Source organism: Rana temporaria, chromosome 5 (assembly GCF_905171775.1).
Source record: "Rana temporaria chromosome 5, aRanTem1.1, whole genome shotgun sequence".
Classification (NCBI taxonomy): domain Eukaryota; kingdom Metazoa; phylum Chordata; class Amphibia; order Anura; family Ranidae; genus Rana; species Rana temporaria.
In genome coordinates, this window is record NC_053493.1 from 371,340,305 (window position 1) to 371,357,289 (window position 16,985).

Consider the following 16,985-nt stretch of genomic DNA (forward strand, 5'->3'; position numbering starts at 1 on the left):
CTTTGAATGGTATTACCTGGGAGAAGAGGACAATTGTCTAATTTTTAATAGGCTGTGTCATGAAGGGGTGATTTAATTTAATATTTGTATTATTAAAATAAAGTATTTGGGATATTTTTGAGTGTTGTTTACTTTCCCCATAATTTATCCTTTGCTTTTGACATATGATCATTAATTCTTTGTGCATACAAAACATCCTACTATTCTATTTGAGTAAAACAAGTACTGGTATACAGTATATTTATATTCAGTTCAGCTGTAAAGGCCAAGTCACTTCCTTATACACCATGTATAGATGGGAATTTCACAATGATTCATGTGTTCGTAGTGGCCAGTTGTGTCCACATGCCTTTCCTGTTTTTGTTTTTTTTCTTTTAGCAAAAGATGTAAAATGATACTTTGGCTTCGCCAACAATTCCCCAAACAATATAGAGTAGATTTCCAATCGCCCTCATCAATGCAAGTTCCTAATTTCTGTCTCTAATTCTTGATTCTTCAGAAGAAGAATTTTTCCATTTTGTAAAACCTTCAAGGATCCTTTTTTTTATTTATTTTTTTACTATTCTTTGTTTTTTTTTTCCTTCAGATTGATCATGTTTGCCAAAATCGTTGCAATGCTTTTCAGCTGTGCCAAGATTTTTGTCTCAGGCAAAGAATGTGGATGGAGGAACAGAATGGTTTTTGGCTTACTTTGCCTCCTTCTTGGAATAACAGTGAGTTCTTTCTTGATTTTGGTTTTGGTGCTATCAAAGGTTGGAGTTGGATCGGTTAACTTAAGCATCACTTTTTCCTTTGGAATTTTGGTATTTGTTCTTGCCTGCGTTTCTAAGTCGGCACGTTGTATGAGCGTCTTGTTCCTCTTGGCATGCGGCATGAGAGAAGGCAGAAATGTACTCATCACCATTGGAACCAGCATAGTTGTCTTTAATAACGTAAGAAATATCCTGGGAAACCTAAAAATTGTGGCAGACAGTATCATCTGCAACCTGGAAGCCAAGCGCGTTTCTCTAAAAGTTGTACCTTTCGATTTTTACTCCAATTGGCTATCTTCAATATATGTCTATGCAAAACAACAATTTTTTAACCCATTTTCAGATGTCGTCTCCTTGTCTGATGATTTTCAATGTGAAATAAGGATTTCGGATCATGAACTTAATGTTATGCTTAATGAAACAAAAGCACGGATGCAAACTGCGTCTTCGAGTATTTCTTCGGTGTTCGGTATTATGACATTTGCCGGCCGCATAGTTTTTCTCATTGGAGGAATTTCCATCATCCTGGTTGGAACCTGGATCTTTTTTAAAAAATTCCTGATTCTAAACAAAGCCAATAACTCGTATATTACAAAGGCATTTGTGCTGTATGATGAGGAACAGCAAAACACCTTGCGTGTTCTTCCTCTCAGTAGGAAGGAGCAGAACATGTACATCCAAATTCCCAGCCTAAGAACCTCAGATAAACAAAAGCTGAATGTGGCTCTGTATTTCCTTCCCATAATGACAAATATTTTGATTTGGACTTTAATTTCATTTTTAGATTTTATGCTTTACTGGCTGATTCTTACTGTAACGAAACACCTAAAAAGTTTGGAAATGGCTGTAGCTCCAATAACCATGACCTTTTCTGTAAGTATTCACACCAGAAGTATCAAATTAAAAGTAATTTGGATTTTTGTTTTTATATATTTTATAACTTTTTTTTTATATTTTATATATTGTTTATAATAATTGTTCATATGATCAGTTTTATCAAAAAGTTTTTTTTTGGAAAGATAAAACGTATAAAAGTCCAGTAAAGAGACACTGTCAAATGTTTCTTAGGCCACATGCGTAAAGCCCTGTACACACGATTGGTTCGTCTGATGAAAACGGACCGATGGACCGTTTTCATCGGACGAACCGATCGTGTGTGGGCCCCATAGTTTTTTTATCCATGGGTGAAAAAAAATAGAACCTGTTTTAAATTTTTATTATGGTTAAAAAAACTATAGAAAAAAACTGTGGGGAAATCCACGCATGCTCAGAATCAATTTACATCACTGCATTGGACACGATCAGATTTTTAACCGATGGTGTGTAGGCAAGACTGATAAAAGTCAGCTTCATCAGATATCCGATGAAAAAATCAATCGGATTAGATTCCATCAGATATCCGATCGTGTGTACAAGGCTTAAGTGTAAACGCATCTTTACAAAAGATTTTAAAAAAAAGTTTATGATTTTGTGTTAAATTTTGTGTTGCATTCATAGCTGATTTGGGCCACGGGTTGGATGCTCCTGCCTTAGCAGATGAAATCATAGTAAAAACAAAATAATAAGGTCTGGATGATTTTTTTGCAACTAGTAATATCTAAAGTCATAATTACTAAAAGAATCATAAGCAATTCTTTGATCCAGGGAATGGATTTGACTGCCCTTTGTGAGTCAGAAGGATTTTCCCCCATCATGTGTGGCAAAATTGCCAACATTTGCCCAGGGGGTTTTGTTTTGCCTTTGAACCTGATGGACACAAGTCTTTTTCCAAATATATTAACTGTGTAATAATAACATGCTATGCTAAATGTATTTATAAGTTAATCTGTTTGGAAATATAGCGAGGTACAGTGGGGAATCATTTTTTTTTGATCCCCTGCAGATTTTGTAAGTTTACCCACTTCCAAAGAAATTAAGGGCCTATAATTTTTATCATGGGTGTATTTTAAATGATAGAGACAGAGGGGCAGATCCACATACATCTGCGCCGGGCGCAGCGTATCTAAGATACGCTACGCCGCTGTAACTTACTTTTTGTTGGTTTGAATCCTGAAAGAATTTGCGCCGTAAGTTACGGCGACGTAGTGTATCTCTCGCGGCGTAAGGGCGCGTAATTCAAATTCGGCGGGTAGGGGGCGCGTTTCGTTTAAATGAAGCGCGTCCCCGCGCCGAACGAACTGCGCATGCGCCGTCCCTAAAATAACCCAGGGTGCATTGCTCCAAATGACGTCGCAAGGACATCATTGTTTTCTTTGTGAATGTAAATGGCATCCAGCCCCATTCACGGACGACTTACGCAAACGACATAAAAAATTCAAAATGCGAGGCGGGAACGACGGCCATACTTAACATTGAGTACGCCACCATATAGCAGCTTTAACTATACGCCGGAAAAAGCCGAACAGAAACGACGTAAAAAAATGCGACGGCCGGTCATACGTTTGTGGATCGTCGGAAATAGCTAATTTGCATACTTGACGCGGATTTCAAAGGAAATGCCACCTAGCGGCCACCGAAAAATTGCATCTAAGATCCGATGGCGTACGAAGACGTACGCCTGTCGGATCTAGCCGAGATGCCGTCGTATCTTGTTTTGAGGATTCAAAACAAAGATACGATGTGGGAATTTTGAAATTAAGCCGGCGTATCAATAGTTACGCCGGCGTAATTTCTTTGTGGATCTACCCCAGAATATCAACCAAAAATCCAGAAAAAACACATGATACAAATGTTATAAATTGGTCCTCTACCAACCATAATTCTGGCCCCACCACCAAGGCCGGATTCCAGACAAGGCCAACAAGGCCAGGCCTCTGGGCGGCAGTGGGTGCAGGGGCGGCACTGCGGCTGAGAGGAGAGGACACTTTCACTTTAATTTCCGTAGTTCCCCCCTGTCATGTCACGGATGGTCAGAGGAGAGAAAACAGAGGAAAGAGGAGGTGAGATGGCTCTCAATTTAATTTTCGGCAGCAGAACCCCCCCCCCCCCGGTTCTCAATGTCGTTTTGGCGGTGGATAATGTCCCCCCTGTACTGCGCAGGTGTAGGCGGCATTGAAGGACCACCGCCTTGGGGTGGCAAAGGGAGTAAATCCGGGCCTGCCCACCACACAGACTGTATGTGCTCCTGTGGTACCCAGATTAGTCCTGACTCCTGACAATTTAAGAAGGTGCTCCTAAAGACAACTTGTTATGTGTATAAAAGACACCTGTCCTCAGAATGTCTTTCTTCCATTCAAACCCACTATCATGGGCAAGACCAAAGAGCTGTCAAAGGACATCAGGGGCAGGAATGTGCTGGAATGGGCTACAAGACCATCAGCAAGAAGCTTGGTGAGAAGGAGACAACTGTTGGAGCGATTTTTCGCAAATGGAAGAAATCCAAAATGACTATCAATCGCCCTCTGTCTAGAGCTTCATGTAACATTTCGACTCATGGATGAGAAAAGTGAGGGACCAGCCCAGAACTACAGGGGAGGAGCTTGTGAACGATCTCAAGGCAGTTGGGACCACAGTTACCAAACAAACCATTGGTAAAACAATACGCCATCATGGATTGAAATGCTGCAGCGCCTGCAAGGTTCCCCTCCTCAAAAAGGCACATGTACAGACCCGTCTGAAGTTTGACAATGAACATCTACGGTAAATGATTTAGAGAAGGATTAGGAGAAAGTGCTGTGGACAGATGAGACCAAAATTGAGCTCTTTGGCATTAACTCGACTCGTCATGTTTGGAGGACGAAAAATTCTGACCCTAAGATTATTCTTATTACCCTAAGAACACCATCCTTACAGTCAAGCATGGAGGGGGAAACATTATTCTTCGAGGCTGTTTCTCTGCTAAAGGTGCAGGCGGATTTTGCCCGTACCTTTAGTACATTTGTATCATGTGGTTTTTTTCTCGATTGTTGGTTGATATTCTCTCTCTATCATTTAAAAATGCACCTACAATAAAAATGATAGGCCCTTCATTTCTTTGTTAGTGGTCAAACTTACAAAATCTGCAGGTGGATCAAATAATTATTTTCCCCACTGTATCTGAGGTCCAATAGGGTCACTAAATTCAATTATGAGGGCCTGCACACTGGATACAGTAGATTGTTTTGAACAAGTTTAAAGCGGAGTTCCACCCAAAAGTGGAACTTCCGCTTAATCCACTCCTCGCCCCCTTACATGCCACATTTGGCATGTCATTTTTTTGGGGGGTGGGGGCTTCAGGAGGAGTGGGACTTCCCGATCGCCTGTCCAATGGGATGGCGCATGGGCAGTGGGTGCCCGGCCGTGAAGCCGCAAGCTGTCACGGCCGAGTGCCCACACTTAGAATGAAGACGCCGCGCCGAGAGGGGGGGAGAGGAGCGGAGTCCCGGTCGGCGCGTCGCTGGAACGTGGAGCAGGTGAGTTTATGTTTATTAAAAGCCAGCAGCTACACTTTTTGTAGCTGCTGACTTTTAATAAACATTAAAAATGACTGGAACACCCCTTTAAGCAAACAAAAAAAACACAATTGGTTAAGTTCAGTTTACAAATGTATTTGCTTGCTTGTTCCTACAAATCATCAATATACTTTCACAGCCTTATTAGATTGACCTATACTGTATTTGACTATGTAAAAATACTTCTATATTATACTACATAAGAATTATACTATTGGAAAAAGCTATAGAAATAGATATATACCAGTGATGGCGAACCTTGGCAACCCAGATGTTTTGGAACTACATTTCCCATGATTTCCCATGATGCTCAACTACACTGCAGAGCATCATGGGAAGTGTAGTCTCAAAACATCTGGGGTACCAAGGTTTACCATCACTGATATATACTGTAGATAGAATATATCATGCAAGCAATACTAGCCACACTTTTCTCAAACAGTGATGTTTCTTTGGTCTTGGGACTAGGGAAAGAAAGCCCTTTGTAGATTACAAACTGAGCTCCCACAGGGATATGGACTGCCCAAGCTCTGGGCCAGTCTCAAGGTACATAGCAGTGTACCATGGAAGAGGGGACTTGAGATACTTATTGCTTATCCATATGCTTACCCATTTTTCTAAATGCCCTTTATGTCTCTTGCCTCTCACCAGCTGAATGGAGCATTGTGAGAGCAAGGAATGGTGAGATAATGTTGATGGTAAGAGAAGAAGCTAACTTACCCTTTTACTTTTGCCCTGCATTGGTAAAGGAAAGAGTCAATTTAATGGCCTGTGTTGATGGGCTTTTGTTCGTGTCAGAACTGACTTTGTGCTTATATACAGTAATTCAAAGATGATTGCAAAAGCAGCTTAAAGGAGGTGTTTAAAAGGGGGTCAAATGTGCCTGTCAATTATCTCAGAGGCATCTAAAACTAATCTCAAATGCAAGTGGAATGCACCCGAAAGCAAACTGTATTTGCCCATCAAGACTAGCCCAATACCCATCAACACAAGTCCTAACGATGATATAAAGCAGGGATATGCAATAAGTGGACCTCCAGCTGTTGCAAAACTGCAAGTCCCATCATGCCTCTGCCTCTGGGTGTCATGCTTGTGGCTGTCAGAGTCTTGCTATGCCTCATGGGCCTTGTCGTTCTGCAACAGCTGGATGTCCACCAATTGCATATCCCTGATATAAAGTGTGCAAAATATTATATATACTTAAATTGTGCCTTTTTGTTTCTGTCTTGAAAGCACACTCATATGGACCTCAAAGATTTGTTCAATTTAAGAAGGGCTGACACACAACAACACACCATGAATATTACACTATTTGAACCTCAGTGTGCCCCAAAACCAGAGCTCTCCCTTACTGCCTCGTGGATCCCATTGACCATATTAATCGGAGTACTAGTCTTCTTTGGTTTATTCTCCACTTTCCTGATACAAATGAAATTATTGGTGATGGCTTCCTTCTACCCATCCAAAGAGTTTGAGAGAGTCCAATACCTTCATCAGAAGATACTGGAAGAAAGGTCACAGGAAACACTGGCCAGCAAATTAAATCAAACTCTCAGGAACATTCTGGCACAGGTAAGATACAACTAATACAGTATTCAGGGATTTGAGCACTTGTTAAATGACAGAACAAATCTTGACTAAAACATATAAAATAGTCAGAGATTGAAACAAGTATGCAGATATATTTTTTTGACTAGAATGATTTTTTGACTTACATACTAGTTTCAGGTCAACTCAGTATAGAAAGTATAAGGGGAAAATGAAATAGAACCACCATCAGGGCCAGACTTACCATTGGGCTTAAGTGGGCTCAATCCCATGGGCCCCACCCAATAGGGGGCCCCCTACCTGTTAAAGTTCCTTACTTTTTTCTTCTTGTTGTATTTTGTCCTGCAATGTTTGATTATTTCTCCAGCACATGTGCTTCCCGTCCACTGAGTCACGGCACGTTCTGTGTGTGCCGTTCCCATTTCAACATTATGCTGTGTCTGATGCCGCGTACACATAATCATTTTTCGGCATGAAAAAAACATTGTTTTTCAGCATCTCGAAAAAATTTTGTTTTTTCCAACTTCATCATTAAAATGATGTTGCCCACACTCGTTTTAAAAAAATGCTCTAGCAAAGCCCGGTGACGTACAATACGTACGACGGCACTATAAAGGGGATGTTCCATGCGGATGACGCCACTCTTGGGGCTGCTTTAGCTGATTCCGTGTTAGTAAAAGACAATTTGCGCTTTTCTGTCTGTTACAGCGTGATGAATGTGCTTACTCCATTACGAATGCTAGTTTTACCAGAGCGAGCGATCCCATCTCATAACTTGCTTCTGAGTATGCGTGGGTTTTTAACGTCATTTTAGCATACACACGATCATTTTTTACAACCCGAAAAACGATTTAACGTCGTTAAAAAATCTTTGATTTTTTTTTTCTCGTTTTTCAGAACCCAAAAATTATGTGAAGCCCACACACAATCATTTTAAATTACATTTTTTTAAACGTCGTTTTTTTTCATGCCGAAAAATGATCGTGTGTACGCGGCATTAGAGTTCTGCTCTCAGCTGCACAGCTTAGCAGACACGCGAGACTTGGCAGTCATTCTTAGCTTCCTCGCTTGGTTGCCGTAGTACCATCGGTCAAGAAAGAGGTGGGGAAACATACAATCGTGCATGCGTGAGATTTCAGCAAGGGGAAGCAAGGAAGGAAGTGATTTTCACAGGGGACTCAGAGAACAATACATACACAAGATGGTGCAGGCGCAGCCTAATCCCGGAAGTAATTTTTTTAAAAATGACTAAAAAACAGTAAGGCCCCGTACACACGAGAGGATCCATCCGCTGGAATTGATCCGCGGACCGGCTCCAGCGGATAGATCCCCTGGTGTGTACAATCCAGCGGATCTGTTTCCGCGGATTTTTATCCCCTGGGATGGATTTCAAGCGGATAAAAATTTGAAGACATGCTTTCAAATCTATCCGCTTGAATCCATCCCAACGGATTGATCCGCTGGTCTGTACAGACTCACCGGATCAATCCGTCCGAATGGATCCCCCGCATGGGTCGTAATGATTATCGCGGCGACGGCGCGACACGTCATCGCGATGGGATTTCAGCGCGGATTTCGATCCTATGGTGAGTACACTCCATCGGTTGGACCTCCGTTGGACCGTATCCGCGGATAAATCCTCTCGTGTGTACTAGGCCTAAGTAAGAATCGTTTTTACATACATTAGACTGGGCAATATTGTAAATAATGTTACACATTACATGGCATGAAAAGCCTGATATGAAGTGCCGAGTTTACTTCCTCTTTAATTTTTCATTTAAAGTTTGTTGATTGGTCTAGCATTTTTACCGGGGCCCTGCTCTGCAATGAAAAATGTAATTAGCTAAATTAAATGTCAGTCATCTTGAGGTTTGCTGATTGGTTATTGTTATTTGCAGTTACGTAGTGCCTCGTTTACTGCCGTTGAGAAAACCTGTCTGCATTGACAGTGATGTAATGGCGGACAAACAGTATCAGAGTGGCGCACTTAAAAAAACACTTTTTGGGCGCGAAAATGTCCCATGGGGGCCCGAAAGTGACTCAAGCCCAGGGACCCCCACCACCCTAAGTCCTGCCCTGACCACCATACCAATTGTTGAGTCCAAAAATATGTTGGAGTAACCTAATATAAAATATTCAATGCAGTTTGGGGGCTTTGGGCCTGTAGAAAGTCAGTGGGTCAACACAACAGCCATAAATCTTGCATTTTCGGTAGAAGGTCTTTCCTGAGTTTACAATAAATTTTACCACTGAAGCTATGAAAAAAGTAATGCATGGCAGGGATTGCTATACATTTTGGGGTGTAGGTTTTTTTTTTCCAGTTTCCACTGATGAAGTCACATGGACAGGACACAGTACACAGTACACAGGAGGCACTCCCTTGTAAAATTTCAGTACTGTAAAAAGTTTTAGAGCATTCTCTTTTATCAAGATGTTTACTGATAAATATATATATATATAAATGTATTCTGTTTTACAGGCTAATTTCTGGTTCCCAATTCTAACAAGGAAACATTATGTGAACAGCTAATGAACTGAGAGATTAACTCTTTGCTATACATCTACTGTGGTGTATTTTAAAATAAAGCTGTGGTCACTGATATTACAGTATGTCTTGGCCGATCCTACTACCGCTTTGATCAAAAACAATACTCAAGTCTTTGATGTTGGATGCCACTGTGGACTGCTATCAATCAAATGTTCCAGAGCATTTAAAAAAAATAGCCTCGGGTCCTTATAATAAACTTATTTTTCCAGCAAGGGGAGTTATGTAGTACAGGTATGCGCCAGACTGGGATATGTTAATTCTTTTTCACATGTGCATAAAAACGTATGAAACTCATGTGCATTTAAACATATTTAGATACATTTTATAAGGGTTTTTGTGCGCATTGATGGGTGGGTGTGTTTTTTTTTCTGTTTCCTGAGTCAACATATTACTACTTTTACTTGTGTTACAATTATGTGAATTTTACATGCTTTTATGTGCATTGCGTTGTGGTAAATTGCATAAGTGGTGAGCAAGCCTTGTGCTTGGACAGGAGTTATCCTTGCAGCTAAAGAGTACAATCAGCATTCTATTATACAAATACAAAACATTTCTTCATAGATGCTCGCTGATGGCTGCCATTACTAGTAAAAACATTTTTTTTTTACCAAAAATAGGTAGCAGAATACACGTCACCTCGCGAAACGGCCCCGCTCGTCCCTGATCCCGACGCGCGTGCCCGGCGGGTGTGATCACCCCCGGGCACCCACGATCGCTCGTTACAGAGCGAGGATCGGGAGCTGTGTGTGTAAACACACAGCTCCCGGTCCTGTCAGGGGGAGAAATGCCTGACCGTCTGTTCACACGTATGTATGAACAGCGATTAGTCATTTCCCCTAGTGAGTCCACCCCCCCTACAGTTAGAACACACACAGGGAACATACTTAACCCCTTCCCTGCCCCCTAGTGTTAACCCCTTTCCTGCCAGTGATATCTTTATAGTAATCCAATGCATTTTTATAGCACTGATCGCTATAAAAATGCCAATGGTCCCAAAAATGTGTCAAAAGTGTCCGAAGTGTCCGCCATAATGTCGCAGTACCGAATCACTGATCGCCGCCATTACTAGTAAAAAAAAAAATATTAATAAAAATGCCATAAAACTACCCCCTATTTTGTAAACGCTATAACTTTTGCGCAAACCAATCAATGAACGTTTATTGCGATTTTTTTTACGAAAAATATGTAGACGAATACATATCGGCCTAAACTGAGGAAAAAATAGTTTTTTTATATATTTTTGGGGGATATTTATTATAGCAAAAAGTAAAAAACATTCATTTTTTTCAAAATTGTCGCTCTATTTTTGTTTATAGCGCAAAAAGTAAAAACCGCAGAGGTGATCAAATACCACCAAAAGAAAGCTCTATTTATGTGAAAAAAAAGGACGCCAATTTTGTTTGGGAGCCACGTCGCACGACCGCGCAATTGTCAGTTAAAGCGACGCAGTGCCGAATCGCAAAAAGTGCTCTGGTCTTTGACCAGCAATATGGTCCGGGGGTTAAGTGGTTAATTATATTACAGTTTTGCAAAAGAGTTTTTAAGCCAAACTGTTATTTTGCTTATGAGTAGATGATGATCGTGTGCTGGTTTATTATATTATCTGGGAATGTCAGCTACACCCCCTTCACTTCTGCAATGGAGTTTCACTATTCCTATTAGAGCGGTTTCAGTGTAAAATACCATGTGATCCGGCCAGTAACACACTTCCTGTCTCAGGGTGTCTCCGCTCTGGAGGGAGGGACAACGCAGCCACCTTCGGACGGCAGCATTCTCAATCAGAAATGATGTTAGATGCAGTAGCGGGTTTTGTTGGGCTTGACTAACAAATTAAATCTGAACTTCAACTAACACTTTATAAGCAGTTACAGCATCAGTTTTTCTCCTTTTGGGATAAAGATGAATAAATAAAAGTTGATCATTGTAAGCATCCCTGCCAGAGGTAAATGGTTTGTCTCAATACTCGTAACTGATATATTTAAAGGAGGTGCCTGTTCTGCTAAAGGAAGTTTAAAAATAATAGACTTATGGGGCCAGATTCTCGTAGATATGGCGCCAGCGTAGTGTAAGTCATTTACACTACGCCACCGCAACTTACTGGAGCAAGTGCCGTATTCTTCAACCACTTGCTCCGTAGTTTGCGGCGGCGTAGTGTAAATGGCCCGGCGTATCCCCGCGTAATTCAAAGGGGGCGGCTTGTATTTAAATTAAGCGCGCCCCCGCGTCGATTGAACTGCACATGCGCGGGCGGAAAAATAGCCCAGTGCGCATGCTCCAGCTCACGACGGAAAACGTCAATGACGCCGACGTGTGCGTCATTGATGTAAAGTCGTATTCAAGAACGACTTAGGAAAACGACGTACCCAACGGGAAAAGACAACGTGGACCCGACGCCATACTTAACATGGCATACGGCGGACTGGCGTAAGGTTACCCCTCATATAGCAGGGGTAACCTTACGCCTACGGAAACGACGCAAGCGACGAGTACGCAAAGCAAATTCATTCGGGAATCGGCGTATCAGGCTCATTTGCATAGTCAAATGAGACCTGAGCGTAAACGCCACCTAGCGGCCAGCGGCGAATTACATTTAAGATCCGACAGTGTATGTCACTTACACCTGTCGGATCTTGGCCGTATCTATGCGAAAATGATTCTAGGAATCACTCGCATAGATACCCGGGCCAAAAAACAGAGATACGACGGTGTTTCCTGAGATACTCCATCGTAACTCTTCTGAGAATCTGGCCCATGCTGCGTACACACGATCAGTTCGTCTGATGGACCGTTTTCATCAGACTAACCTATCGTGTGTGGGCCCCATCGGTTTTTTATCCATCAGTCAAAAAACTAGGAACTTGTTTTAAAATTATCTGATGGATAAAAAACCTATAGAAAAAAACGATCGTCTGTGGGTACGTCCACCGGTTAAAAAAATCCACGCATGCTCAGAATCAAGTCGACGCATGCTCGGAAGCATTGAACTTCGTTTTTTTCAGCACGTCGTTGTGTTTTACGTCACCGCGTTCTGACACGATCGTTTTTTTTAACTGATGGCGTGTAGGCATGACTGATCATCAGTCAGCTTCATCGGATAACTGATGGAAAAATCCATCAGACCGTTTTCATCAGACGAACTGATCGTGTGTACAGGGCATTACTGTACTGGCTGGATCACAAGAAGAAAATAAAGAAAAAAAAAAAGTAAAAAAATAAATAAAACAAATGCAGCCATAACATTTAAAGCGAGGTTCGACCTAAAAGTGGAAGCTCCACTTATCAACTTGCTCCTACCCCTCCAGTACCACATTTGGCACCTTTCGATAGGTACCAATTCCCACTTACGAGAGATCTTGCTGCGGTGAGATCACTCAGAAGTTCTGCCCCCCCCCCCCCCTGCCGCTGGGCCATTTAGTGTCCTAATATTGTGTAGCTGCTAACTTTTATTTTTTTGCTGGGGGGGGGGGGGCGGAACTCTGCTTTAAAGATTGGTAAGCTGCAGTATAATAAGTTTCAGTTTATGGGTTTAATACCACTTTAAAGTGGTTGTAAAGGTTACATTTTTTTATTTAAAGTGGAAGTAAACCCTTCAATTTCATAGTTACAAAAACAGGAAATGCTAGCTGTCACATTTGTTTGTGCTCTCAACCAAACTGCCAAACCATCCAATGGCTGGTTTCATAACAGGTCACATGTACAGCATCATGGCAGTTGCAGATTAAACAGAGGTCAAGATGGCCGCTTCCTTGGCTGAAAATGATAGGAGGGTTTACTTCCACTTTAACAAAATATTATACTTATCTCCACTTTGCAGTTCTTTTTTCACAGTGTGACCCTGATCGTCCTCTTCTGGGGTCCCCCGGTGGCTCTCACGGCTCCTCCCCACATGAGTTAACCCCCTAGGAGAAGCGCTCTCCAGGGGTGTTACCTTGTTTGCGCGTTCCCGAGTCCAGCATTTGGCGTCCATAGCCGCCGAATGCAGGACTCGGCCTCGCCCCCGGCGCTCGCGTCTCTGGATTTGATTGACAGCAGTAGGAGCCAATGGCTGCGCTGCTATCAATCTATCCAATAAAGAGGGGAGAACCCTGGGCAGAGAGACAGCGCATCCTTGCCGTGGAACATTCCAGGGCTCAGTTAAGTAAAACGGGGGGGGGGGGGAGGGCTGGGGGGCCAGTGACTGCCAGAAGTTTTTTCACCTTAATGCATAGAATGCATTAAGGTGAAAAAACAGGTCGGTTTACAACCCCTTTAAGCCTATTTAACTACAGTGCCTTGAAAAAGTATTCATACCCCTTGAAATTTTCCACATTTTGTCATGTTACAACCAAAACGTTAATGTGTTTTATTGGGATTTTATGTGATAGAACAACACAAAGTGGCACATAATTGTGAAGTGGAAGGAAAATGATAAATAGTTTTCAATTTATTTTACAAATAAATATATGAAAAGTGTGGCGTGCATTTGTGTTTAGCCCCCCTGAGTCAGGGGTATGAATACTTTTTCAAGGCACTGTATATATTGATTTTTACATACCCTGTGCCGTATGGCATATAACTTGGTTAGTCACTGGGCTAGATTCAGATAGGTGAGCGGATCTTTAGATCTGATTTACGTTACGCCGCCGCAAGTTTTTCAGGCAAGTGCTTTATTCACAAAGCACTTGCCTGTAAAGTTGCGGCGGCGTATCGTAAATCCCCCGGCGGAATTCAAATTCGGCGGGTAGGGGGCGTGTATCATTTAAATGAACCGCGCATGCGCCGTCCCAAAAAAATCCCAGAGTGCATTGCTCTAAATGACGTCGCAAGGATCGTCGGGAACGTAAATTTCGTCCATCCGTATTCGCGAATGACTTACGCAAACGACGTAAAATTTTAAAACTCGGCGCGGGAACGACGGCCATACTTAACATTAGCTACGCCTCATATAGCAGGGGTAACTATACGCCGGAAAAAGCCGAACGCAAACGACGTAAAAAAAGAGCGCCGGGCGGTCGTTCGTTTCTGAATCGGCGTAACTCCTCATTTGCATATAATACGGAAGCGCCACCTAGCGGCCGGCCTGGAATTGCAGCCTAAGATCCGACGGTGTAAGTCACTTACACCTGTCGGATCTTAAGGATATCTATGCGTAACCTGATTCTATGAATCAGGCGCATAGATACGATGGCCGGACTCAGAGATACGCCGTCGTATCTTCTTTCTGAATCCGGGCCACTGTGTGTAAGGGTTTCTGTGCTACTAATGGAAGTTTTTCCGACCACACAAGCAGAGACACACCCACCTACACTTCCTCTATTGTAAAACCAAGCACACACTAATTCAAGGACTTTGACTCACATAAAGAGGAACTAAAGTATTCTATTTTTATTCAGGATGTATACAAAAATGGAATTGGTGTATTGTAGATAAAAAAAGAAATAAAATGTTATCAACACATTTTAATGTTTTTAAAATCGTATTTTTCTTTTTAGTTTTTAATTGTACATAATATACACTACAGTGGGGATCGAAAGTTTGGGCACCCCAGGTAAAAATTTGTATTCATGTGCATAACGAAGCCAAGGAAAGATGGAAAAATCTCCAAAAGGCATCAAATCACAGATTAGACATTCTTATAATATGTAAAAAAAAAGTTAGATTTTATTTCCATCATTTACACTTTCAAAATTACAGAAAACAAAAAAATGGCATCTGCAAAAGTTTGGGCACCCTACAGAGTTAATATCTTGTACTGCCCCCTTTGGCAAGTATCACAGCTTGTAAACACTTTTTGTAGCCAGCCAAGAGTCCTTCAATCTTTGTTTGAGGTATCTTTGCCCATTCTTCCTTACAAAAGTCTTCCAGTTCTCTGAGATTTCTGGGCTGTCTGTCACACACTGCTCTTTTAAGGTCTATCCATAGATTTTCAATTATGTTGAGGTCAGGAGATTGTGAAGGCCATGGCAAAACCTTCAGTTTACGCCTCTTGATGTAATCCCCCGTGGATTTTGAGGTGTGTTTAGGATCATTATCCATTTGTAGAAGCCATCCTCTCTTTAACTTCAGCTTTTTCACAGATGGCATCAAGTTACCATAAAAAATTTGCTGAAATTGTATTGAATCCATTTTTCCTTCTACTCGTGAAATGTTCCCTGTGCCACTGGCTGCAATACAACCCCAAAGCATGATTGATCCACCCCCATGCTTCACAGTTGGACAGAGGTTCTTTTCATTAAATTCTGTGCCCTTTCTTCTCCAAACGTACCTTTGCTCATTCCGGCCAAAAAGTTCTATTTTAACCTCATCGGTCCACAGAACTTGTTTCCAAAATGCATCAGGCTTGTCTATATGTTCATTTGCAAAGTTCAAACGCTGATTTTTGTGTTGAGGACGTAGAAGAGGTTTTCTTCTGATGATTCTTCCATGAAGACCATATTTGTACAAGTATCTCTTTATAGTGGAATAGTGTACCACAACTCCAGTGTCTGCCAGATCTTTCTGGAGGGATCATGCAGTCAAACGTGGGTTTTGAATTGCTTTTCTCACAATCCTGCGAGCTGTTCTGTCTGATATTTTTCTTGGTCTTCCAGATCTTGCTTTAACTTCCACTGTTCCTGCTGACTGCCATTTCTTAATTACATTCCGAACAGAGGATATTGACATCTGAAAACGCTTTGCTATCTTCTTATAGCCTTCTCCAGCTTTGTGAGCGTCAACTATTTTCAGTTTCAGTTTTCCAGACAACTGCTTAGAAGAACCCATGGTGCTGATTGTTGGGACAAGGTCAGATGAGTCTGGGCATTTAAAACCTTTGAGATTGACATCACCTGGTCTTCCCAGACGATGATTGAGAACAATCCATGACACTGGCAGGTCTCAGCTTTGCAAAGGGGGCAGTGCATGCTATAAATTCTGCAGGGTGCCCAAACTTTTGCAGATGCCATTTTTTTTGTTTTCTGTCATTTTGAAAGTGTAAATGATGGAAATAAAATCTAACTTTTTTTGACATATTATAAGAATGTCTAATCTGTAATTTGATGCCTTTTGGAGATCTTTCCATCTTTCCTTGGCTTCGTTATGCACATTAATACAAATTTTTACCTGGGGTGCCCAAACTTTCGATCCCCACTGTATATTACCAAAAAGTATTGGATCACCTGCCTTTACACACATGAACTTTAATGGCATCCCAGTCTTAGTCCGTAGGGTTAGTCAGTTGGCAGCTATAACAGCTTCAACTTTTCTTGGAAGACTGTCCACAAGGTTTAGGAGTGTGTCTATGGGATGTTTGGCCATTCTTCCAGAAGTGCATTCGTGAGATCAGGCACTGATGTTGGACAAGACGGCCAGGCTCACAGTCTCTGCTCCAATTGATTCCAAAGGTTTTCTATAGGGTTGAGGTCAGGACTCTGTGCAAGCCAGTCAAGTTCCTCTACCCCAAACTCACTCATTCATGTTTTTATAGACCTTTTTTTGTGCACAACCTCAATGTAATTGGTTTAATTGGGCAACTACAGTGCCTTGCGAAAGTATTCGGCCCCCTTGAACTTTGCGACCTTTTGCCACATTTCAGGCTTCAAACATAAAGATATAAAACTGTATTTTTTTTTGAAGAATCAACAACAAGTGGGACACAATCATGAAGTGGAATGAAATTTATTGGATATTTCAAACTTTTTTAACACATAAAAAACTGAAAAATTGGGCGTGCAAAATTATTCAGCCCCT

At 41.7% G+C, this 16,985-nt stretch overlaps 1 protein-coding gene across 1 annotated transcript; it reads left to right on the forward strand.

The window, feature by feature from the left end:
* The first annotated feature begins 303 nt into the window (after window positions 1-303).
* On the forward strand, window positions 304-9,955 carry LOC120941449 (dendrocyte expressed seven transmembrane protein). Its single transcript, XM_040354836.1, has 3 exons — window positions 304-1,625; window positions 6,416-6,754; window positions 9,210-9,955. The coding sequence occupies exons 1-3, from the start codon at window positions 594-596 to the stop codon at window positions 9,258-9,260; spliced, it is 1,422 nt and encodes a 473-aa protein (XP_040210770.1). The 5' UTR covers window positions 304-593; the 3' UTR covers window positions 9,261-9,955.
* The last annotated feature ends 7,030 nt before the right edge of the window (window positions 9,956-16,985 follow it).